Source organism: Pseudopodoces humilis, chromosome 3 (genome assembly GCF_049639895.1).
Source record: "Pseudopodoces humilis isolate 2021_Gansu_Grassland_sample_001 chromosome 3, ASM4963989v1, whole genome shotgun sequence".
NCBI lineage: Eukaryota > Metazoa > Chordata > Aves > Passeriformes > Paridae > Pseudopodoces > Pseudopodoces humilis.
In genome coordinates, this window is record NC_142202.1 from 89,663,113 (window position 1) to 89,687,700 (window position 24,588).

General features: G+C 37.6%; 1 protein-coding gene across 11 annotated transcripts in view; it reads left to right on the forward strand.

Moving 5' to 3' along the window:
* Positions 1 to 24,260, forward strand: part of DST (dystonin) — a 284,904-nt gene extending 260,644 nt beyond the window's left edge. For 5 of the 11 annotated variants that reach the window (XM_088053354.1, XM_088053348.1, XM_014263409.2 and 2 more), the window contains 17 exons: positions 539 to 698; positions 2,091 to 2,285; positions 3,457 to 3,585; positions 7,037 to 7,180; positions 8,016 to 8,204; positions 8,817 to 8,946; positions 9,752 to 9,915; positions 10,239 to 10,401; positions 11,748 to 11,902; positions 12,056 to 12,130; positions 12,967 to 12,984; positions 15,922 to 16,039; positions 17,461 to 17,529; positions 18,293 to 18,492; positions 18,928 to 19,038; positions 21,744 to 21,867; positions 23,021 to 24,260. In XM_088053354.1, coding sequence (XP_087909480.1) covers positions 539 to 698; positions 2,091 to 2,285; positions 3,457 to 3,585; positions 7,037 to 7,180; positions 8,016 to 8,204; positions 8,817 to 8,946; positions 9,752 to 9,915; positions 10,239 to 10,401; positions 11,748 to 11,902; positions 12,056 to 12,130; positions 12,967 to 12,984; positions 15,922 to 16,039; positions 17,461 to 17,529; positions 18,293 to 18,492; positions 18,928 to 19,038; positions 21,744 to 21,867; positions 23,021 to 23,286 — 2,410 coding nt within the window. In that variant the 3' untranslated portion in view covers positions 23,287 to 24,260. The remainder of the gene's footprint in view (positions 1 to 538; positions 699 to 2,090; positions 2,286 to 3,456; positions 3,586 to 7,036; positions 7,181 to 8,015; positions 8,205 to 8,816; positions 8,947 to 9,751; positions 9,916 to 10,238; positions 10,402 to 11,747; positions 11,903 to 12,055; positions 12,131 to 12,966; positions 12,985 to 15,921; positions 16,040 to 17,460; positions 17,530 to 18,292; positions 18,493 to 18,927; positions 19,039 to 21,743; positions 21,868 to 23,020) is intronic. The other 6 variants (XM_005518112.2, XM_005518113.2, XM_088053352.1 and 3 more) reach the window with 3 other exon arrangements.
* Positions 24,261 to 24,588: the final 328 nt, after the last annotated feature.

Consider the following 24,588-nt stretch of genomic DNA (forward strand, 5'->3'; position numbering starts at 1 on the left):
CCAGGGAAGGGCAGCGGAGCTGGGGAAGGGTCTGGGGCACGAGTCCTGTGAGGAGCAGCTGAGGGAGCTGGGGGTGTTCAGCCTGGAGAAAAGGAGGCTCAGGGGACCTTACTGCTCTCTACAAGTGCCTGAAAGGAGGCTGCATCCAGGTGAGATTGATCTCTTCTCCCAGGCAGCAAATGTCAGCATGAAAGGAAACTGCCTCAAATTGCACCAAGTGAGGTTGAGGCTGGATTTTATGAAAAATTTCTTCCGTGAGAGGGTTGTGAGGCATTGAAACAGACTGCCCAAGGAAGTAGTTGAGTCACCATCCCTGGAAGTGTTCAAAAGGCATGTGTGTGGATTTAGCATCTGGGGACATGATGTAGTGGTGAACGTACTGGTGCTGAAACAGTGGTTGGGCTCAGTGATTTTACCAGTCTTTTCCAACCTTAGCACTTTCATGATTCTGTTACTTTAAGCTGAAAATATTTTCCTGAAGTGTATAAATGATTATTTTATGCATGTGTGGTTGTTTGGCTGTTTTTTCCCCTCACAGACAAAATAAACTGGAGGAAGCCCTGCTATTTTCAGGACAGTTCACTGATGCTCTGCAAGCTCTCATTGATTGGTTATACAAAATTGAACCTCAGCTAGCAGAAGACCAACCAGTGCATGGAGACATTGATTTAGTAATGAATCTGATTGACAACCACAAGGTAGTTCCAAAAATTCTGGTTTTTAATTACCGGACTGTTCATAATTGCAGCATTTTAATACTATCTTTATCTTTCACTATTCTGTAATTTTTAGAAATATGAAATAGTTTTGTAACACATAGTCAACAATAGAAAATGCTAAAAAAACATACATGAAAGAGAACAACTCTTAGTGACTCATTAATACCAGTTAGCATTGAGATATTCTGTTTTATTGTGCTGTGTATCTATTAACATCATGTTATAAATCACAAATATGCATTTGCAAATGTGTGTTAAGGGGCAAGAGATGGCAAAAATTTTACTGGAAAACTCTGGGGCAGACAGGTCTTTTTTAGTCTATCTGCTAACTAAATGTCCAGTGTACTTGCCATGACTTCAGCAGCCTTTCAGACCTGTGGGGCTGCTGTATATTTATTGAGAAGAGTAATTACAATGCTAAAGTTATACACAGATTTCAACATGGCCCAGGGAGCTTGTGTCGGAAGCCTGCAGTATTTTGTTACTGAAGTGGTTTTGGATGTGGGAGGCTGGACTCTGCCTCTGGATCCCAGTTTTGCAGTTCAGTGTGCCAGAAGAAATGGCTGCTGAAGTTACTTGTATTGCAAAGGCAACACATAGGCAGAGCTCTGCAGCCTGGGAAGATTACGAGGTGAAGGTTCCTCTGTTCATCCCCCTGTCACTTTCAGTATCCACTGAGGAGGAGATTTTGGGCCTCAAAAAAATGTGTTTGAAAACATGGGTTGTCTATAAAAATAAGCCTGCACTATGCTTCAGTTGGTTCTGAAATCTTGCTGTCTATCACAAGTAAGTTGCAGTCAGTGGCACAGCACACTCTAATTATCTACTTTTAAGAGCTTCTTTTAACTAACTGGAGCTTGTTCAATCTAATAATATGAACATACTCCCACATAAATATATGAATAAGCAGCAAGTTCCACAATCTAACAGTTAGACCCCCAAATGGGGATTTATTTCTGTTTGGATGATTTTAAACCCTCTCCTTGATTGCTAGCTTTTTATCTGATCTTTTCCTGCCACAGCAGTCTTATGCTTTAATCCATGTCAGATCCATTGCTTTGGTAAAGAATGGAAAGCCAGCAGAGGTAAGGAGACAAAATTTCCCATGCATTGCACCAGAATGGATTCTTGGGATCTGCCTGACATTTTCCTACCATATTCCAGTTTTATTATGTTAGAAGAGAGTATTAATATCTTCCTGTGGGATATATTAAATAGAACTTAGGTGTTTTGCATCACTTAAATGGAGTTACTCTTGACAGAAATAAATCCGTATTTTCATTTCTTTTCGTAACCAGTAGTTTTTTCTTGTTTTTTACATAAGCGTGCCTTAATAAGCTAAACATTTCAAATGTATTTGATGGTTTCTAGGTTTTCCAGAAGGAGCTGGGAAAAAGAACAAGCAGTGTCCAGGCTCTGAAGCGCTCTGCAAGGGAGCTGATAGAAGGCAGTCGTGATGACTCTTCCTGGGTCAAAGTGCAAATGCAGGAGCTAAGCACTCGCTGGGAGACAGTTTGTGCCCTGTCAGTATCCAAGCAAACACGACTGGAACAGGCCCTCCGGCAGGTAGAGGAATAATAATGTTGCTACATGTACAGAGTCAGTGAAAAATATCTTGCAGTTTAGTCACCAAAAATTTAATTTCATTTCACTTGGTGTCATTCACTCTCATTTCATTTGAAAATACTCATTTACTTGCTAATGCATTGCTCACCTTGTCTATCCTTTTACCACAGCACATAAATAGTGCCTCTTAGTATTTATTATTCCTGTTATTATTAGTCTCTGCCACAAATGCAAAACAAATGTTTCAAAGACCTTACCATCTAAGGAAATCACTGAAGTTACAGTCAAATATGAAGGATGACAAAGAACTATGCCCCATTCACAAGAAGCAGAAGGTTGCAATCATATTTTTGCTTTTTGTGCCTTATTGGAAAGAAGTAAATTTGTGTATTGAAAAATTCTTTACATTGGCACAATTACAATGTATGGTGAGGTACTTCAGAGAATAAATAGATTTTTTTGTGCTGAGTGCAGTCATGACCTAGAATTGTCTATGTATGTCAGCATTATCTGGTACCAATTCCAATAAATAGATATATCTGTATTGTTTCCAAACCTGAGATAATATGGATGTACAGCTCTCTGAAGATATACAAGCTTGGACTTATGCTAGGATGGGACTCCTGGAGTAGCAGTCATCTGTGTACAGTATTCCTGCTCTGCTTTACTCAGCAGACACAATCCTGAACTTACCTCAGATACTAATTGTGTCTGAATATTCCTGTACCCAAAGGTGAATCTTTCTTGTTTTCTCTAGACACAGAAGAGTCACTATCCAACAGGCTGTCAATTAATTTTGCTTAACTGGTGCTTTAGGCTGTGCAGACAATAGTTCTCATCTCTCCAGCTGGTCCCTGAAAGCACCTTCTGTGTAATTTGTCAGTGTAAAGGCATGACATTCTCAACTGAGCTGCAAATACACTATAAATCAGATGGCTAAAAGCATGAGCAGGCTTTTAGGCTTCCTTTAATTTTTTTGGGAAGCATGAGCTGTTTTTTTACAGTTATGAAAATGTAGTGCTGTGCATCATTGACTTTTTAATGGAAAGATAATGTGCCGGTACTGCTGGATGATTAATGATTTGAAATGTAGGCTCAATCTCCCTGTGTAAGCTGCAGTGTGTCTGTCAGGTCACCTCATGAGTGACCACGACTTCTTGTATCTTAACAGGCAGAAGAATTCCACTCAGTTGTCCATGTCCTTTTGGAGTGGCTGGCAGAGGCAGAGCAGGCTCTTCGTTTCCACGGCATCCTCCCAGATGATGAAGAGGCCTTGCGAACACTGATAGAGCAGCACAGGGTAAGCAAGAAAATGAAGAGGATCTTCTTCATTCTAATTGTTCTGATAGATGGTAAAACAGAGGAAAGAAGGCAAAGTCTATCCCAGATAGTTCTATCCAGCATCCAGTATTGGGGCAATTCTTCCTGTAGAGAAACTAGAAATCTAAGTTAAGAGTTTGATGTCCAGACTGATGTTGGGCTGTTGTTTGAGTCATCTTGGCTTATTAAAGAAAAAAACGGGCTTCTAGAAAGTTGCTATAAACATTTAGAGACGGATGCAAGCCCCTCTCTGGAGTATACCAGGCCTGTAATTACCACACTGACTGGTACAGTAGCAAAAGTGTCTCCTTGGCAGCATTGACCTAAAGGACATGGACTTTTCTTGCAAGGTTATTTGTAAATGTCAGCAGGATGATGTTATCATCCATGAACCTTTTGTCATGGTGAAACAGCATGCTGTCATATTTCACATGCATTGGCTACTGTAATATTGCAGTGGCATAGGTGCTGCAGGTTGTAGATTATAGGCCATCAAACTAACTTTGCAGTAATGAAATGGGAAATTGGCTAAGTAAGGATCTTAGAGGTCAAATTTTCACACAAAATAATACCAAGGGTGTGCTGCCCACAGTGTTATAGAACAAATTATAAGTTGTGGATATGTTCATCATTGCTCTGAAGAAATTAAAAAAGAAGTTAAAGCAAAATTCATGAAATGGAGATTGGAAAAGCATCCTGTTTAAATTGAGTTTGATTATATTATTATGCAGAGGAGTACATGCAAGATAGGACAATTAAATGGTCCTTAACTGAGGGATTTTCAATGTAGTTAAAATGCAATGTTTTGAAAAAGTTTTCAGTTTTTATTTAGGGTCCTGGAAACTGAGTGCTAGTCACAAGCTGGCAAATGTATATATGCATCAAATGTGTATATACATCAGTGTGTGCTGGTGTAACAACCTCACAGTGTGTTGACTAATGTTGGCAGCAGCAACCTAATGTCTCTGTTCAATGAAATGTCTTTTAGCTGCCTTTCTTCTGCATGTGCTTCACCAGTTCCCTTTTATTTGAGTTTTTAAGTCTTCTGACTACAGAGAAGAGAACTGAGTGAAATCTTAGGTCCACTGAAATAATTGGAAAGTAGAATTTTAAGTGTCTTCCTCCACACTGTAGATGGATTAGCAAAACGTTTCTGTACTAAGTTCAAAATTTGTGCTGCCAAAGCTAAAGCATAACTTGGAACCTCAAAGCAAAGTTTGTCTCTGAGAAAACCTTGTCCAGTGGAAGGATGATAGCTAGCACAACACAACCAATCTCAGTGTTAGATGTGGCCATGCTGTACTTAATTTTTTTTGGTAGGCTTTAGAAGGCATTCTCCCAAACCCATTTTCCTCTTAAAGGGCAAGCAATAGAGATAGAGAAATTGGCAAGCTAAGAAAGATTATGATGCTACCATTCTGCCACTCAGTCTTTCTCAAATAGGTCATCTCTCCTTTTAAGTGTATACCATTAGCTTTCAAGAAGACAAAAACAAAATAAGGGAAGAAATAATATATATTACTTATAAATACCATGTATGCATGATAATGCTGCATACTATAATAAAAATGTATGAGTGAAATTATTGCATAAATATGAAATGTATCATCCTTTTGTCACTGTGATTTTTGTAAAATAGTTTTATTGCATTTGTATTCAATTGCAAATGTAGAAATGTTTTCTTCAGGACAATATTTTATCCAAATGGTCCATCTTTATGCCCATTTCTGATTTTTCTCATCTTGAGTACTGCACATGATTTAGTGAATTCTGCTGTCTCAGTCAGAGAGGTATCTGTCAGTTGTCCATCTCTCTAGGGACTGAGAGCTGTAGTGGGCTAATGGACTGCACTGCTCAATGAGAAGCATCCCATTTCCTCTTTTGTAAATGTGTCTGTGTCACTGGTTTGCCAGAGTTCAATACAATTAGGGAGTTTAATACACTGCAAGTTGTGCATCATAGATTTAATTCTTGAAAGACTCTAGTACAGCCAAGCAGGGGAACACAGTGGGAGTTTTTTGCCCATTTTTCACCTGTCTCTGGCTTATTTTAGTAATTTCTCATTATAATCCAATTCAATTTTTCCAAAACCATGTTGAACTGCAATATTGTAAGGATGCATGCATTTTTGTGGAAGAAGGTTTGTTATTATGATTTGGGTCTTAAACTCTGGCAGTAATTAAAGCTTAAATCAAAATCAGTTAGCAACAAATGCATTTAAATATAGAGCCTACATATTCCAGGCTTCTAGAACAAGGTAGAAGAGATTATGTCTTTGACATTTTAAATTTTTATTTGTAACTTCATACTTATTTTGTAAAGGCACAGGATAATGTCATTATGAGTTGCTGAAGAGCCTGTTTTTAGAATGTTTTGGTGATTTTGAATTGTCTAGGCTCTGACTTGGCTCATCTTTAATTTCATCTTTAATCCAAAATAAATGGATTTATGGCTGGAGAGAGGAAGAGTTAAAATTTCAGAGACACGATTCCTTTTTGTAGCCTAATTAAAGATGTTAAAGGATATAAAAAATTTCCACTAGGCACTGAGAGATATTAGCACTACCAGTTAAGGATGCTCACAAAGACACACAGACTTGCATAATATTTAGGCAGAAAAGTAAGACCATTTTAGTAGTAATGATTAACCAAAAATAAAATTGAATGGGGAAAAGGAAAAAACAAAAAAAAAAAGAAAGAAAGGCAGGCTATAGAAAGGATGGGACAAATCCTCTTTTCACTTGCTTTTTCTTATTGTTGTTTCTCCCCCACATCCATTTCTGGTCCTGCTGTCACAGGAATACCAATAACTATGAGCTTGGATGCCTAAGGCTGTAAACATCCTTTTGCTTTTACGAGATTTTTCCCACATGCTGTGTCCCTCCCCCTCAGCTGCTGAGTTGTCACATTTGTGTTAGTTTACTATAGCTGCTCCTGAACTCTGTCATCTTGTCTGAGCATGCAATTATAGTTGGACATATCCAGCCTCTGGTAGGAGCTTGACAGTTCATTGTGAAGAATTACTGTAACTGACAAACCAAGTCATTGAAATGTTGCCAATAGTGATTCTAACCATCATATAGCTGGTTTAGAGCACTCCTAAATGCGGTGATTTTCTTTCGTTTTTTTATTAAGGGTATGCATCTTTCAAGGATTTAGAGCATGGTGGGCTTTTAAGGAGTGGCAAGTTGGAATAAGGTTTTAGAGCTTTGTTTAGTGCTTTATGTGTAATATGCTTTTTAAACAGTTTAAGCTTTTCTCATACAAATGAAACTTGCCCCTTGCAAGTTGAATATGCTTGAGCAGTAAAGAGGCTCATCACCTTCCAAATTTCTCTTGCAAATTTTGCACTCAGATCCTTGCAGATCTTGCACTCAGGTTTCTCTTGCAAATTTTGTCAGCATCCAATTAAAATTACTATCTCTGTTTTAGGAATTTATGAAGAAACTGGAAGAGAAAAAGGCAGAACTGAATAAAGCAACAGGTATGGGGGAAGCTATTCTGGCTATCTGCCACCCAGACTCCATCACCACCATTAAGCACTGGATAACAATCATCAGAGCCAGGTTTGAAGAGGTCAGTATATGTTGAACCATCTTCGTTGCAGCAGTCCATCTTCCATTAGAACACAGCTGACAACTAACATGGTAGTTACACTGTGAGGAAACGATCCAGCTGTTGAGAACTAAACATTTAAAATACCCATGGTGATGGATGTGAATACCGTGCTTCCCTAGGCTTTCTTTCAGAACTTCCAGGGCTTTAAGAGCTAAAGCAGATGGTCAAGCTTCTTTGTTTGTATGCATTAAAGGAAATGCTGTCTGATGCTTCCCAAGTGAGGAAAACCAATAGTTTCTAGGGGGAAATTGAAAAGTTACAAAGGAAAGAAAATGCAGGGCAAATGTGAAGGATTTTCTGATTGCATTAGAGAGGATTTCAGTCCAACACATTTGTAATCTAGAAAATAGCTGAATTATTTAAGTGGCTACAGGTAGGTTGTACTCTCAGCTGTTAAGGTGATATCTTTTGTTTTATATTAAGCTTAAAGAAAATATAAATACTGGTGATAGCAAAGTATGGCTTCAGGAGTGCCCAGGAGGAAAACTGACACCAAATCCTGTATGATTCATTAACTTACACATGTATTTAAAATTATTAATATGTTGCCTGAAGGTGCTAGTTACTGTGTTTAGCAGCACCTAATCCTGTATATCTGTGGAAGAAATGTGTTGGACTAGGAATTCTAGTTACCTAGCTACTGTTAGTGATCAGCCACTACATTTAACACCCTTGATATCCAAACATCAGCAGGCCTAAGAAGTAGCTCTGGGTTTACAGTTGGCAGAGCAATTTTATGTACAATGTGAAGAGTTTCAGATGCACATACTCATGTATTAGTTCCTTTTTCAAGGTCTTGGCATGGGCTAAACAACATCAACAGAGACTAGCAGGAGCTCTGGCTGGACTTATTGCTAACCAGGAGCTGCTGGAAGCCTTGCTGTCCTGGTTGCAGTGGGCAGAGACTACACTAACTGAAAAAGATAAAGAGGTTATCCCCCAGGAGATTGAGGAAGTTAAAGCGCTTATAGCTGAACATCAGGTAAGGATTATCAAGTGACATGTGTCACTCACATGGGGCTCGCATCTCCATGTGGGGCTGGGCTGCATGGTATTTTTGATATTTTTTTCTTATAATAACTGAATACAAGCAAGGATAATATTATGAATAAAAGAACCCATATGAAATGTATAGTGCTGCCACCTTAGATCTAGTGGTGCAGTGTGTCATTACTGATCAGATAACAAAAATCAGTTTATGAAGTGCCAGAAGGAGCTTCTGGTGTTGTGAATGCCCCCAGCTTACACACCAGAGCTGTCTCACTTCTGTGAACTGCAGTCTGAACAGGAGGATCTTGGAGGCAAAATTCTGTTCTATATCACCTCACCATATATAGTTAATAAAGGAGTTTGACAGATTGGTTTTTAGATTTAGCCTTCTTTTAACAGCCAGGCCATAGTGCCCTTAAAAGCTTATACTGCTGATTTTTCTTATCTACAATACATTTCTCTAAGTCTGTATTGTGAGGCTGGCATTATAAGTGTCTTGCTGTGTGTTTCTTTTTAACTTGGGTGTTTTGCTATTGTGTATGTTTTCCATTCCTCTGGTTACTTTTGTGTATTTTTAATTAAGATCCCCTCTATCTGATTGCAGACATTCATGGAAGAAATGACCAGAAAACAGCCTGATGTGGATAAAGTTACAAAGACCTATAAAAGGAAAGCACTTGAACCCTCTCCAGTACAATCGCATATTCCTGTCCTTGATAAGGGGAGAGCAGGAAGTAAGTAACAGTGTATTTTGGGGTGTGTCACACATACCATTGCTCTATCTATAAAGCTTACAGATTGCTAATAATCTAATAGGCTTGATTAACTTCTGGTGAAAGAAGGTAAAATTCTCTTGGCTGACTTTTCTAATTATCTCTCATTTTTTATAAATTGTGAGAAAATTTCTCAGAGCAGACATGTATTTTTACATTTTGTCCTAATCTTCATGAATATCTATTTTTAAAGTGCGCAGCCTTTCCTGTGCCTTTAAACTTCCAAGAACCAGTACATACTGAGTCTTCTAAATATCCCATTATCTGAAAGTACAGACAACTTCACAGAGATTTAGAGACAAAATTATGCTCTTACTGTCTATAAAACTATATTAATCCAGTTAGAAGTGTATTCAGTGAAGTTGAATGGAAAAGTGAATCATCAAGTGAGGAAATTGATTTTTGTATTTTTAGATATACTTACCCATTGTATTTTATACTTACCCATACATGGAACCTGCTTCTAAAATGAGGTTGTTTACTTTGCAACTCTGAGAGATTTACGAAGATTTATTTAAACTGTGCAGCTCGACTAGCTTGACTCACTAGCTGCTTCTGGCTAGATAAAAGAGGCTGTAACTATCACTGGGTTGCTGGAATAGGAAAAAAAAGGAAAAAAATCCCACTATATGGAATCATCTTGGGGCATGACCTCCTTATTTGGGACAGGAAGGAATAATTTTAGGAAGGTCAAGTGCATTTCATGTGAGCATTTGTTTTGTTTGAGCCCTGGGTGAGCCCTACGCATTTTATCATGTTTTAACAGGAAAGCGTTCCCCAACACCAGGCATTTATCCATCAGCAGCCCAGGCACAAATTGAAACCAAGAATCCACGGGTAAACCTTTTAGTCAGCAAATGGCAGCAAGTTTGGCTTCTGGCCTTGGAAAGAAGAAGAAAACTTAACGATGCTCTGGACAGACTTGAAGAGGTCAGAAAAGCACTGTACAGAATATACGTACTTTTTGCACAATTTTCTTTACCCTGGATTAAATTCCAATACTGTAAACAACTTCCATAGTTGTTGTATTATATGGTATGACACAGCTAGCTGAAAACACTGTGATGGATGTGCTTTAATGTGCTTTAAAAGCTGTCATCGTCATTTTAAATGAGGAGAGTTGAGATATTTAAAATGTTTGCGTAGGTCCTCAAAGAATCAAGTGTTCAACAAAACGCAGATGGTATCTATCTCATTGATGTTCTCGATTGATGGATTTCAGCTGAAAAAAGTTCTTTCTGTTTTTTATTAAGCTGAGAGAATTTGCCAACTTTGATTTTGATATTTGGAGGAAAAAATACATGCGATGGATGAACCACAAGAAGTCTCGTGTGATGGACTTCTTTAGGAGGATTGATAAAGATCAGGATGGAAAGATTACAAGACAGGAATTTATCGATGGAATTCTTTCTTCAAGTAAGTTTTAAAATTAACGTACTGTTGAACTTGGAACAAACATCTCATGAAGTCTTATTGTCTAGATAGAGTGACCTATGCATTTTATTGTGTTAGAAGGTCACGGATTTTCTTTTTGAATGTATTCATTATTATTGCTTCATTATTACTTTACTTGAAAATATTTTTAGATTCTAGAAACTCTAGTTATTTTACATTGTGAATCAGGTTACAAAGGTCACATTCATATTATTGTTTAATGAGTAGTTTGTTGGTTTACTGAACTCAGATTGTCAATCCTATAGTACACTAGCTACTTCAACAATTACTTTTTGATTGATTACTCTAATAGTAAAAAGTACATTATGTAACCTAACATTTCAAAATTGGTTCATAGGATCATATGATTTTTATTAAAGAACTTGCATGGAATAGTTTCAATTATAGAAGGAAACTCTAATTTTTGAGACCAGTGTTTTCATGAGCCATGACAATATTCATATACCTATATAATAGGGCTTAAAATGCCAAGCAATCAAATTAGAAAGCAATTTTCCTAGCTTTCCTGGTGGATTGGTATTCCTTAGGTATGGTGGTAATGTAAGTCTTCCACATCATACATGTGATCGTATTTCCTTTTAGGAACAGACTCATAACAGATAATGACCTAATATTTAAAATAATCCTTTATCTTCAGATCATGGAGACTTTTGCATTGAACAGTAATGACTCGGAATCGGGCTGCTTCTAGAATTTCATTTTAGTGTTACTCAGTAGGAAAATACTGTACTCTGTATATTTTCCCCCTGCCTTAGGAAATGCAGTATAAGATCACTATATGTGGATATTTCTGTTTCGCTTGAATTAATAAAAGTTCATGAAAAATATATAATACCACCAACAGGTTAAATAGTTTATGCTTTTAACTCAGTTGCTATCAATTTATTATGACCACCAAACACTCCTAATATAATCCCTGTTCCTCACCTTGAAATTTTCTTTGACCATTTCATTGAGAATCTCTGTGTGGGTTAATACTGTGCTACTCTGAACTTGATCTAATGAAGGACTTCATGAAACACCATGCATGGATCTGCATTGAGAAGGCTTCACATTCCAGACTAAATCAGCACTGAAATGCTTGCTTGACCTCCCCTGACTAACTATTTATCTTGTTAATTTCTGGTATTTTATGCACTTTGAAGGTCAAAATATTCCTTCACTTGTCCAAATATCCTTATTTTTTTTTTATAAGCACGATCTTTCACCAAATGCCTAATATTCACCTTCTAATATTTGTGATAGAGCCTCTCATTGTAATGGGATTGAAAAGCGAAAAAAAATGTGTTGTTGTCTTTGTCCTTCAGAATTCCCTACAAGCCGACTTGAAATGAGTGCTGTTGCAGACATTTTTGATAGAGATGGTGATGGATATATTGACTATTATGAATTTGTAGCAGCTCTTCATCCAAACAAGGATGCATACAAGCCTCTCACAGATGCTGACAAAATTGAAGATGAGGTACATTCTCTGCTTTCTTAGGTTGCATTCTGTTCTGCTGGATTCACATTCTATAATAATTCACTTTATTTTCACTCCTATTTAATTTGAAGTTTACTAGATACACAAATCTTTAGAAATGTAGTACTTAATTATCTTGTGTTTTTTTTGCAGGTTACAAGGCAGGTAGCAAAATGTAAATGTGCGAAGCGGTTTCAAGTGGAACAGATTGGGGATAACAAGTACAGGGTAAGTCTTTTAAGGTCCTCAGTTCTTTCAGCTTTCTTCATATGACATGGTTTATGCCAGGAATTAGGCTATATAAATTCACAAGAATCTTGTATGACACTACATTTTCTTTAAGATTGTCTAACTTTTTTTTTTCTTGTTAGAACATACAGACTAAAAATATGGAAAATTTCTGATGCTTGTATTTATTTTCACTTAAACTACTGAAGCTGTTCTCAATCATAGGAATTTTTAGGAACTGCACACATCAGTACACATGCATGCATACGAACAGTATATCCTCAAAAGCTAGTCTTTCTGCCCGGGTACCTCAAGAGTTTAAACTATAGCTGATTTTCTATTAGTTTCATAAAAACAGTGACTGATATTTTCTTGTTGTGTTGTACTTCAAAAATCTTTTACCTAAGTGTATTCAATCATTTTTACACTCTTTTGTCATTTTATTGGAACACACATATTTCTGAAGTATAAGCAAAGCATTAGATACCTGCAGAATTATTTTAGATCACAGAAAAGTAAATATCACACAGTAGAGAAGATCTGCTACCCCTAGATCAAATAACCAGAACAATTGAGGTAAAATGTGCAGTATTTGGCTAAGAGATTTTAATAAGTATGTGTAAATTTTAAAAGACCACAGAAACAGCAATGGGAAGGAAATGAAGGCCTTGAATATTTCCCAATATTCAGTCTCTGGATGGCTAGCTACCTGCTCATCTCTCTAGTAGATACTTTATTTAGAATGTCTAATGTGTTACTTTGCATGTGTTCTAGGTCATGTAGAGAATTTCCTGTAAACTAATCGTGTCTTTCTTCCATTTTTCATTTCTTATCAGTTCTTCCTGGGAAATCAGGTATAAACCAGTGGAATGTGTTATGAAGTTTCTTTTTCTTATTTTTTTTATTTTATTTTATTTTCCCTAACGCATAGTGATTTAAGCTTGCAATGGTCAGTCTTCTTGCCATCCTTTAATTTTCAGCTAATTCATTGCTGGTCAGCTGTGGTATTTCTTTTAGTGCTATGGAGAATTCCTTGTGTCAGGGTCCCTCCTCTACAATCCCTCACCTGCTTTCTTTGGTCATTTTCCTCATTAAGGAGATTACTTTTAAAGGAACCAGATAACAGTCAGCAGCAATTCCCATAACAAAAAAATCTTGAGCATTTGAACTGCAATTGTAGAGATTACAATTACCTAATCAGTTTTATAGTTGAATCCTTCAAAACTCTGTAATGTCTCTTTTAGGCTATTTGATTAAAGGCTAATCATAGCAAACAGATATCTCAGTGCCTTATCATTTATTTATTGCAAATTGCACAAAAAATACTTTCATCTTTGCAAAGAAAAGGTACAATCTCTACGTAACAAGCAGATTGATTAAGAACCTGGCTGATAGTTATTATTTTATGTGCTAACACTGAATCTTTAAATAGATACTTTGGAAATAGGCAAAATAAAATTGCTGTTCCCATTTAGACTAATCCCTCTCCCAAAGTGTTTTCAAGGAGCTGTGGCAAGTTTATAGTGCACTGGAACTGTGTTTAAGAATACTTTGTCATCTGGGTCACTGGTGGGTCCTTCCTCTGGACTAAACACTACCCAGTGCTTAGTCGGGTGCTACACACTGATACATATCTTCCTGAAGTGCTCAATCACATCTGCCCAGTAAGAATGGAAGCACCTTATGCAAACCAGGTATCAGATACCGTTAGTCTTAGCTTTTTGAAAAGGCAATAGTGGGTTTAATCCATTCTGGACATGCTAGCATCAACAGCAATAGCCATTTTAAATCTCAAGATGTTGAAAATGTGGGTGCACTCTTGTTTACTAGCACAGCCTGTTGAAATATAGAAGAAGGCATAGAGCAGTGGCTAATCTTGCCACATGCCTCAAGCAATACATGTAAGCAATAATTTAAATATTTTCCACATAAAGAACAAGTCTCTTTTGAAGGAACTTTTTGAAATTATGTTAATTCTGTTATCTGTCATCTGTACTCTCAGATCTGCAAAACATAGAGCATTTCTTGAGAAACTCTTACTGATGCAGAACAGCACCTACAGGCTATTGTCAAGATTAGGCCTTTTTGTGGCTTAAACTCTTTTATGTTTTTACCTCTGGTTATTTGAAATAATGTTCAATACTGTTTAAAGGAAGTTGGTATCCAGGCTATTTTAGGAAGGAAATCAACTGAATTACCATAAGAATAAATGCAGCAATAGATACTATTGTATTACTGTGGTACTTTCCAGCCCCACTTTCTGAATTAACCTCAGCTAGGTGGGCAGTTTCCAAAGCACACTGTTTTTGACCCTTGGTGTAGTTGCCTGATAGGGTCTGCCTAATGAGGCTGTGATGGGGGAAAAAAATAAAGAAAAGAAGAAAGATACTATCTTCAGAATCATTAGAAAAGAATTTTGGTAGGAACACGCCAGTGAAAATAAACAGCATTAATTTGGATGCCTTTTTTAAAAAAAACAACTTTGATCCACGTATATAAAATGGTTCTTTGTTTGGCACATATTGAATCCATTATTAAAAAACTCTTACAAATAATGCTCATGTGAATGTTCTTACTTCTAACAAATACAATTTATTATTGAATTAAGAAGCAAGCTTTGCTTTTGTTTGGTTCCTAAAAGTAATGTTCCTTTAAACTTATTCTCTCTTCTTGGCTTGAGTAGTACCAAACAACTAAAGTCATCTAACAAGTAGGGAGCACGTTTGTTGTGTGGTTTGTTCAGTCCCCTCACTGGAGCAAGTAGGTACAGCTGAATTATGGCCAGCCTTCTCCAAGGGTCAGAGATTGTCCCAAAGAGGGGCATTCAACTCCCATTGATTTTAGTGAGTGCTCTGCATGTTTGTGTGAGAGTGCACTGCACTTGGCCTGGTGGTCTGGTATCAAAATCTTTTAGTAGCGTTGGCTTAAAAGTACTGAATTCTTTTGGTTAGTTACCTTGAGATTGTGAGGTCAACATATTGGTCATGCTTTCTTTGACCTGAATTTGAGTGAAGGTACTGCGTACAGGTTTTGTTACACAGGTTTCAAGAGCAAAACATGCATTAGGCCTGGCCATCGGCCCAAAGGAAGAATGGACTCATACAGGAACTTAGTATGAAACAGATTGTTGTGTATCTCTGAATCATGAAAAACCTTGATGTGTAGACAGCAGAATGACAAACATAATGATAGTTATTACTCATTTTATTGCTTCTTTAATGTTCCCTTCCCCACATACACCTTGCTATAGATAAGCAGTGTCAGCAATGTAGTGCTATACCTGAAAATATTCCCATAGATGAATCAATTAATAGAACTGTGCAACATACATAACACATTGAATTTCCAGATTAAAAACTGATTGTTTGAAGTGATGCTGCCTTCCTTTCAGCTGACAACATTAAAAATCAAGACTGTTGCAGAAGAGTGCTCGCTTAAGATTTTACCAGAGAAAAAAGCAAATAGGTCTTCATTAATTTGCACAAAAGCAGACTGTAACCAATTAAATAATGTACAACTATTTTTCTTCTTTTATAACCTTAGACATTTGAGAATCAAGCATAAAATTAAACCTGAGTTTCTTTCTTACCATCCTGCCATCTTCTTTTGATTAATGCAGTGCCATCTGATATGAAATCTTAACAGCTTTAATAATCTGCATAAATAAATTGATTTTTTTAAGCATTTACTAATAATTAAATATCAAAATAAACTGATTTTTTTTAACCTGTCAGTGTTATCTGCATCTGAATGCCTGAGAACCTCAGACTGTCATTTGATTTTTATTGCAGTTCGGTGACTCTCAACAACTGCGCCTTGTTCGTATCCTAAGAAGTACGGTCATGGTCCGTGTAGGAGGTGGCTGGATGGCACTTGATGAGTTCTTAGTGAAAAATGATCCTTGCCGTGGTATGTAGCAGAACTGTTAAAAACTTGCAGCATATTATTTGGATGCAGTCGCCATTCATTGTCTCAAGATGGAGATGGACTTGTATAAATGCCAGTTGTTGTATACTTCATCTCACTAAATGTCACGTTTTTGTGAACTTTAAATCACATGGTTAAGATCCTCTTCAGTTGCACTGATGTATGTCTGGAAAAACTCTGGTGTGTCTTCTGCACAGTTCCTTCAGTGTTATAGTGGTGTAAGTAAGAAATCATCCTAGCCCAGATAGACTTTATGGCAAAGAAGTGGCTTGTATGACTTGGCAGAAATATCACACAGAAATGTCCAGTAAAACCTTCTCAGCTTCACAATAAGTCAAAATAAGGCAGTTGAATTGATGAGTAACACCACCACCACCACAAAAACCTTTGGCCAGTGACTGTTCCCAGTCTTTCAGTCTCTACCTTTGTGACCTTGTCTTTTCCTTGGCATCTTCCCCAGAAGCACTTTGTAGAGCCCTGAGCCTTATACAAAGCGAGTGGAAATGTTCTGGTCCAGAGAACATTGTGCTTTGGAGGAGCAGGGAGTGCTCTGTCACTCAGCCCTCAGGGCATTGCATCAGATGAGCTGTTTTCTCAGTACACTGTTGACAATACTGATGACTGTAATAAGGGATTCCAGTAAATTGATTGGATATTTATTAAGTATTGTATCTTTCAGTGTCAATATAGGAGTAATTGTAACAGTCTACAGTAGGCCTGAGAAAAATGTTTGGGGTACAACAGAACTAACAAGTTAACCCTTCAATGAAGCCAGATCTTCTGAGGCACATTTTATTTTCTACTACTCTGAACTTTTGAGGAATAGAAGTAGAAAGGAATAAAAGAAGGACCCTTTTTCTTGGGTATATGTGAGCAGATGTCAGCACAGTGGGTCTAAAGAATACCTGTAAGAATACTCTGTAAAACCAATATCACTGGATATTGTGCATTGGTACCTAATACTCGTCTGCTTGAAGTCAGTGATGTAGGTTCAAACTTTTCCCAGCCCACTTCACCTAGCAAGTCTGTATTTCCACCAAGTGCTCCTCGTGTATTCAGATGAATCACATTGCAAAAAACTGTTGTCATAAACAACTTTAAAAGTACTGCACCTCATCATATAAAATCACTTTAGCTTGTATTACTTCTTTATGTCAGCAGATAAATACCGCTGCTTCACAAATATACTTGGGACTGTAGCTGAGTCTGTCAAAATGCCATTTCCTTTTAGCCTAGGAGCCCTTTGAGAACTCACCTCAGAGCACTTAGGGACAGCTTTTGCTCAAGTCCTGTCTTTTGGCCTGGTGCTCCAAGTCTCTTGCATATGCAGCTGCTGTACTTGATTTCTTCTCCTGCTAACGATTTTCTTTAATGTGACCCATGTCCTGTGTCATTTTTTCTAGTTCATCATCACGGGAGTAAAATGTTACGTTCGGAATCAAACTCTTCAATTACCACTCAGCCTACTATAGGTTGGCAAACCCCTCTCTTTGTCTCCTCCTCCTCTTCTTCTCTCTCTTCATTTCCTTCCTGCTTTTTTAATATATATATATACTTTTAACTATATGCTTCACCCATCATATTTAGCTTAACATGTTCCTACATGGGCTGGTGCTTTGCAAGCTAATTTTTTTGACACGCTTGAAGAGTGTTTCAAAAACAATTGTCATTCACACTGACACAGTTAAATGCTAACATGTCTTGCATTTATTCATGCAGAACATTCCCTCATATGTGTGTTTGTATGTGTGTATGAGTGCTTAGCCACCAATTACCTCATCATAGTTTGGGTTTTATGTTCATCATTGCATGTTGCCAAACTACATAACTTCATAGTTTTGAATAAATATATTTGCTGCTTTCCTGTAATTTGTATTTAGCTATTTCTTCTAGAACATCCAAGCAAGTATTATTTATTATGAATAGCTGTAGAGTTAGCAAAACTGCCCATCAGGTTGTGTCTATGTATTAATAGTTGATTGATTAACAATGATTTAGCACGTTGAGCATTCCATTATCACGCTGACTTCCTTTGACAGTGGTTCATTCCTGCTGGCATAAAGTATTAGAATAAGCGAGTCCTGCACATAACTCTTCTGTGTCCAAAATAAATGCATTACCCAGTAATGCATTTTATTTATTGTTAAAATGTGTTGGAGTTGGCATGGCAAAAATGGCAATAAACAGCCTTGTGACAGCTTTCATGCCTGAGTCAATGAACACCTCTCTTTGCAGCTAAAGGGAGGACAAACGTGGAGCTGCGTGAAAAATTCATTTTGGCAGATGGTGCCAGTCAGAGCATGGCAGCTTTCCGACCAAGGGGCCGTAGATCACGACCCTCTTCAAGAGGTGCTTCTCCCAACAGATCCACTTCTCTCTCAAGTCAAGCTGGCCAGGCAGCTGCCCCACAAGCTGTTACTACAAGTACACCGAAGGTAAGGAGAAACGTACAAAACCGTACTGGTTAACAAATGGGACATAGAGTGAATTTGGGCATTTTTCCTTGCTCCAGTAATAATGATGCTCTCTCTAGCTGATGGAGAAAAAGTATTTCCTAGTCTGGGGGATCTGAGAAGTGTTTTCAATGTGTTTTCTCTACTGTTTGCTTGCAACATGGCAGTAGAAGAATTTCTACATTTAAGGTGCCACATGAACTAACCGGCAGTTTGGGAACTGCCCTGAAAGATCAACAAAGCTCTCCATTTCAGTTGAAAAATAAACTGTCATCTCTTCAGTTTAGAACATTTGTCATTAACTCTTTCTGCTTAGATTTTTTTTCTGCTGAGATTTTGAAAGCCCGGGTATCCTTCTCCATGACGTTGTTTTCCTGTACTGTCCTTCATATTTTGATTTACCGTTGTTTCATACAGACACCACATCATTTAACACGCAACTATGGTAAACCATGGTTGACAAACAGCAAAACATCAACTCCTTCTAAACCACCAGAATCCTCAGACTATCAAGGGTCATCTGCAGAGGTACAGTAAGGACAGAAATTCTAGTCTAATGACTTCCTTCACTAAAACTGTCACTTCACTAACAGCCACTAGAGTTTCAGTGCTTCTGAGCTGCAACATCCTGTGTTTATTAATGCATTGTCTTTATTTTAGACCTTTGTCAAATTATTTCTTACTTTTTTTTTCCTCCCAAGTTTGTTGATTTATTTTTTTTTTTATGTTCTATTTTTCACGTTTTTTTAGTTTTTGGAAAATATAGCCACAATGAGCTAATGTTTAAAGCTCAAATGGTTAATAAATCATAAAAGTATGGAATGAAATGGTCAAGTAAATGTGGAAAAGTACTTTTTTATAAAAATAAATAAAACATTCAATATACTTTGCAGGTTTCTTTCATAAAATTGTTTACTTTGAATTCATGAGGTACTCCAGTGTTTCTGAACTGCAGACATGGGATTAATAAATCATGATCTCTAGTGCAAAACCACTAAATAAAGAAATACACAATCACTGTGAAGAAGATGGCACAAAAGTCTGTCTGTGATACATAAATCTTTACAGCAACTAAAAGTTTTGTTTAGGGGGGTAGTGACCAATCATTTCTCTCATAGGATAGCTATTTGATGACTTAACAGGAAACTAGCATGGCTTACATGGAAATTGCTAGTATAGCAATTGGGACTGTGCCAGCAATTAGGCTGCGTGACCAAAATTCAAAGGGCCTTGGAGCCAAAGTGTTTACTCTAAGGTCATTACAGTTGGTGAAAAGGTTGCAGCTGGATCAGGCTGCACACTGATGTGTCATTTGTGGGAGTTACTCTTGCCCTGGGCTCGATGGAGGGCTTGGATAGGAGAAGCTTGTGCTACCACCCCCTCTGTTGTATCTGCTTTTCACAAATCTGCACTTTGATGCCTATTGCTGTTCATGTGACACCTTCTGGTGTGAAGTTTCCATAACCTCAGCATGGCTTTGCTCAAAGATGCACAACAAACTTCTTCCTCCCTCCTTCTGTGCATGTTGTTGTGCACACTGCAGGTGTGTCTGTGGGTACAGCACTGCAAGCACACAGGGCTGTGGCTTAGAATGATTTACAGCACAGTTTAGTCAGTTGTCAGTTTCTAATATATTTGTGTATTTTCTTTCATCTCGTAGCTGGTAACTGCAGTGAAAGATTAATTGATGGTACATTAAAGGGTTTATAGACATGGAAAGGTGGTGTTTTCATTGAATTACAATGACAGGAAAGCAGCTGGCCTGATTTCATGTAGGGGCACTGTATTTCTTATCTGCTCTTCCAACTGCCTGTAGTTTCAGTGAGTTTCTTTCATGTAAACCAGTGTGGTTTAAGATTATAATGGAATGGTTAGGGTGGGGTAGGTTCAGTGAATTTCTAAGACATTGTGCAGCATTTACTGCCCAAGAGACCAGTTATTCATTTGATATGTAAACTGCATTTGGGCTTAGGGCAAAACTGAAGAACAGACTAGTTTTATTTTTTGCACTGGTGATTCTATCCCAATGCCTTGCCCAGAGTGCAGCAGCTCCAGTGGAGGTAACAATGTTCCCTTTCTCCTTCCCCTCCCAAGCAGTGTCTGTGTAGCAGAGATTCCCAGGGTGTGGCTGGCTGTATGTCAAGCACTGCACTTGGCTTTAACAGAGTTTAATACTGTGACCTCCTGCCCTGTCAGAGCCAGCAGATTGCTCAGTAGCATCTCAGCACTCTTTCGTTCAGAAGTGCCAGAAGTGGTCTGAACTGGCAGCTGCCAGGCAAGCTCCTGCCAGGCTTCTGCTCTGCTCTTAGCTCAGGGCAGCTTCCAACACACTTCTCTGGATCCTGGTTTTCAGTACCTAATTCTACCTACAATTACATGGGGATCAAAGGCACAGAGTGCAGGATCCTGGGATCCAGGCCACTCCACAAACTTCATTTATCACTGCACTGTTTGTTCTTATTTTTGGATATTTATGTAGTATTTTTGTGTTAATTAAATTACTGTGAACACTGTAGTTTTCCTCTTACTTGCACACACCTCTTATTTAGTGAGTAATATTAATTTTGAGATCTGATGATTCAATTTTTGTGGCTGTGAAAGAAATTTTCTTATTTGGGGCAGATTGTAAATCAGGACTCATTTAAGAAATAAGGAAGCAGGCACGGTAAGACTGTGTAGTAGAGACACTGTAAGGCAATATAGAGACAAATGGAACTTTTAAAATTAGTTCTATGCCCTTTTTTCTGTTTTTTCTTGTTTTGGCTTGGTTTTTTTCCTCCTAGCAAAAAAGTTTCTGAAATTTGGTAGCCTAGTTTCAATTTTAAAAATATTTTCGTCACCTCTAACTAAAGTCAGGATGATGTAAAGTCAAGTTATGCAGACACAAAATCTCAGTATGTACCATCAACTAATCTTACCTGCCTGACTAATCATAAGAAGGTAGTTTTTTCCTTTCTTCATGTGCATTGAAATACACACAAAGATGCTGAAATGTTAAGCAGACTGTTAAAATTATTTCTTTATTATTGTTGTTTTACATTTGGACTACTTCAAATGCAAACTTCTAAAGGAACATTCTAAACTTCACATTATGAATAATGTGGCTCAAACCAGTATTTCAGATTCACAGTGAATGTTGTTATGATGATCATATTCTAAGCTATGTGGCCCCTAATACCAGTCCTTATCCTCAGTTAAAAAAACATTTTTTTGTTGTGTTTTGGTTTGCATAGGGAACACCAATTCAAGGAAGTAAACTCAGACTGCCAGGATACCTATCAGGGAAGGGTTTCCACTCAGGAGAAGACAGTGGCATCCTGTCAACAGCAGCTACCAGAGTCAGAGCTCAGTTTGCAGGTGAGTGTTCTGACTTCAGAGGTTGATCCTTGCTTTGTTTTCCACCTGAATACTTAAGGTCACGTTAGGGTTCAGGGGAGATGTCAGAAGTGTGGGGAGGAGTAAAACTCTGCCCATTGCTGAGTGTGCACATCATCAGGCCCTCCATTCACATGTTCAGCTCTGGATGTGCAAATTCATGACCACAATCTTCTTGACAGTGGTACCTCCAACATATCTGCCCAAGGAACTAGGGAAGACATTTACTCAAAGGATCCAGTTCTTCACAGTGTTCAAGTTATTCTCAATTGTGATGGAGCAAAGGAGACACTTAGTCATGACCTGTCCATTTCCTTTGGAAGAACTGCAGGGAACAGCTGTCGATTACCTTAGTAATGGAATATCCCACAGAGATTTTTTTGAGTAGTATACAAAAATAGAAAGCAGTGAAGCTGTGCTCTTCAACACAGTGTTCTTCATACATACAGGGAACCAGATTTGTGAAGATCAAAAATACTTAAGTAATTGGAAATTTTTGAAAAACCACATTGTTTTCTGTTTAAGATTGCTTGTTGTGTTTTTTTCCTTCATGGCACATTGTCTGGGCAGGCTTTTACTTAACAGGCTTGCTGAGAACTCATCTTCTCAGCCCTTTGTTGGGCAGGATGTATACTTTGCCCTTGTTTAGTTGCAGCTTTCATCTGTATGGATTTTAATTTCTTTTTAAAAAGAGGGGTACATACTTAAATTTTGGGATGTTCATTTATATCTCCAGGAAATTATATACTTAGAAATCATAAATACATGAAGACACCAGATACTGAGGTTTTTTTGTTTAATTTTTTCAATTATTAGCTGAGAAAATGGCAGGGGAAAGACAGGCTCTGGCTGATGAGTGAAGGTACAATGCATGCCTAGGAAGTCAAGAAAAGCTGCCAGGATAATGCATTTTTAACAAGATGTGCTAGTGATGAATTAACTATGTGTCAGCATTTGATCTTGCATTTCCTTTTCTTTAGTGTGAGACACAGCATCGTTTAGCTTGCCTGGCAGAGGTCTAAAGTTTAGTTTGTGAAATGAGGGATTTTTGGAGTTGCCAAAGACCTAGGAAAGACCTGCACAGGTTTTCCATCCTTACCTTTAATCCTGATGGTTATGTTCTCTCTCTCTCTAGAAACCCGAAGAACTCCAAGCAGACCTGGTAGCCGAGCAGGTAGCAAGGCTGGCAGCAGGTCAAGCAGCCGCCGAGGCAGTGACGCATCTGACTTTGACATTTCGGAAATCCAGTCTGTGTGCTCAGATATGTCAGAGACTGTTCCTGCTACAAGCAGGCCGACACCCCGAGCAGGTTCTCGGCCAGGATCCACCAAGCCTTCTAAAATTCCAACTCCCCAGAGAAGGCCACTAGCCAGCAAATCGGACAAGTCCTTGAAGAGATAATATGATTGGCTCCATAAAGGTCTTTTCCTTTTGCATTAAATATTTAAGTTCATAAGATGTAAAATATTATGTAGAAATTACTGTGAAATATCGCAAGAGGTGGGTTTTTAATTCTGCAGATGGCCTTATTTGTGTATTTGTCTTCTTATTTTGTGTGTATAATTTTTGTCAGATTCTTTTTCGTTTTGCCATATCCTATGAGAAGGGGAAGAGTTCTAATGTAAACTAACAGTTGTACACAGTAACATGTAGAAAGTACACTAAAAATAATTGCCGAATGTACAGTGTACTGAATGTACAGTAAGTCTCTGCAACCTCAATAAAAAAGGCCTATCACTATGTCATTAGTTAACAGTAAAGGATACCTCATGATTTTTCTTTAAAAAAGAAAAAGAGAATACTGAAAGCCAAAAGACACAATTACACATTTTGAGCTAACTAAACAAACACTAAATGATGTATGTTAAAACTATTAAGGAATACAAACACACATTCACAGTACCCTTATTTATACAGCATCTCTCAGAGAACTCACAGAGTTAATTAAGCACTTGCCAATAATATGATATTCCAATACCTTGCAGCATTTCTGTGCCATTGCTTTCAATGAGGCCAGACACATTCTGGATATCTGAACTATTATTCTGTAAGAATATCAATATAAAATGCATTCATGTAAATGTGAGGTTTTCTTTCGCTTGAGTGGATGGTAGCACTGTATCATTGAACTCATTTTGTATCAAAGCAATTTTGCTTGCAGAAAGCTCAGAAATAAACATGTCCCTTAACTTTATTTCTATTGTATTTCTTATTTCACAGGAAGGTAATTTTCAGTGTTATGTTTTAGAGCATATGCCATTTCAGATGACCAATAATTACCATAGGAACACAGGCTTTAATGTTATTTCCCATTACCAGCTATCTGATTTTGGTTAGCTACTGTATTTGATTAATAAAACACTAAATTGCACATATCAGAGCATATGAATTATATGTAGTTATTGTGTGTCGACAATTATTTTCTCCATATTAAACTGTCATTTATATACCATGTATGAAAGGCATAGAGAGTAATCCACTTGCTCTATCAGTGAAACATTCTAGCCATTCATGGATTCATTGAAAGGATAGCTAGTGGTTCAATTTCACTGGAAAAAAGGTGCAGCTTCAAATGGGAGTGCTGTAGCATGGCTGGATAGACACTGTGGTAAATAGTGATAGAATGCCTAGAACTTTCAAATGCCCTTTGATAATATCAGAAAGACTTGGGTGGGATTTGGCCAGATAAATAAAATAATACTC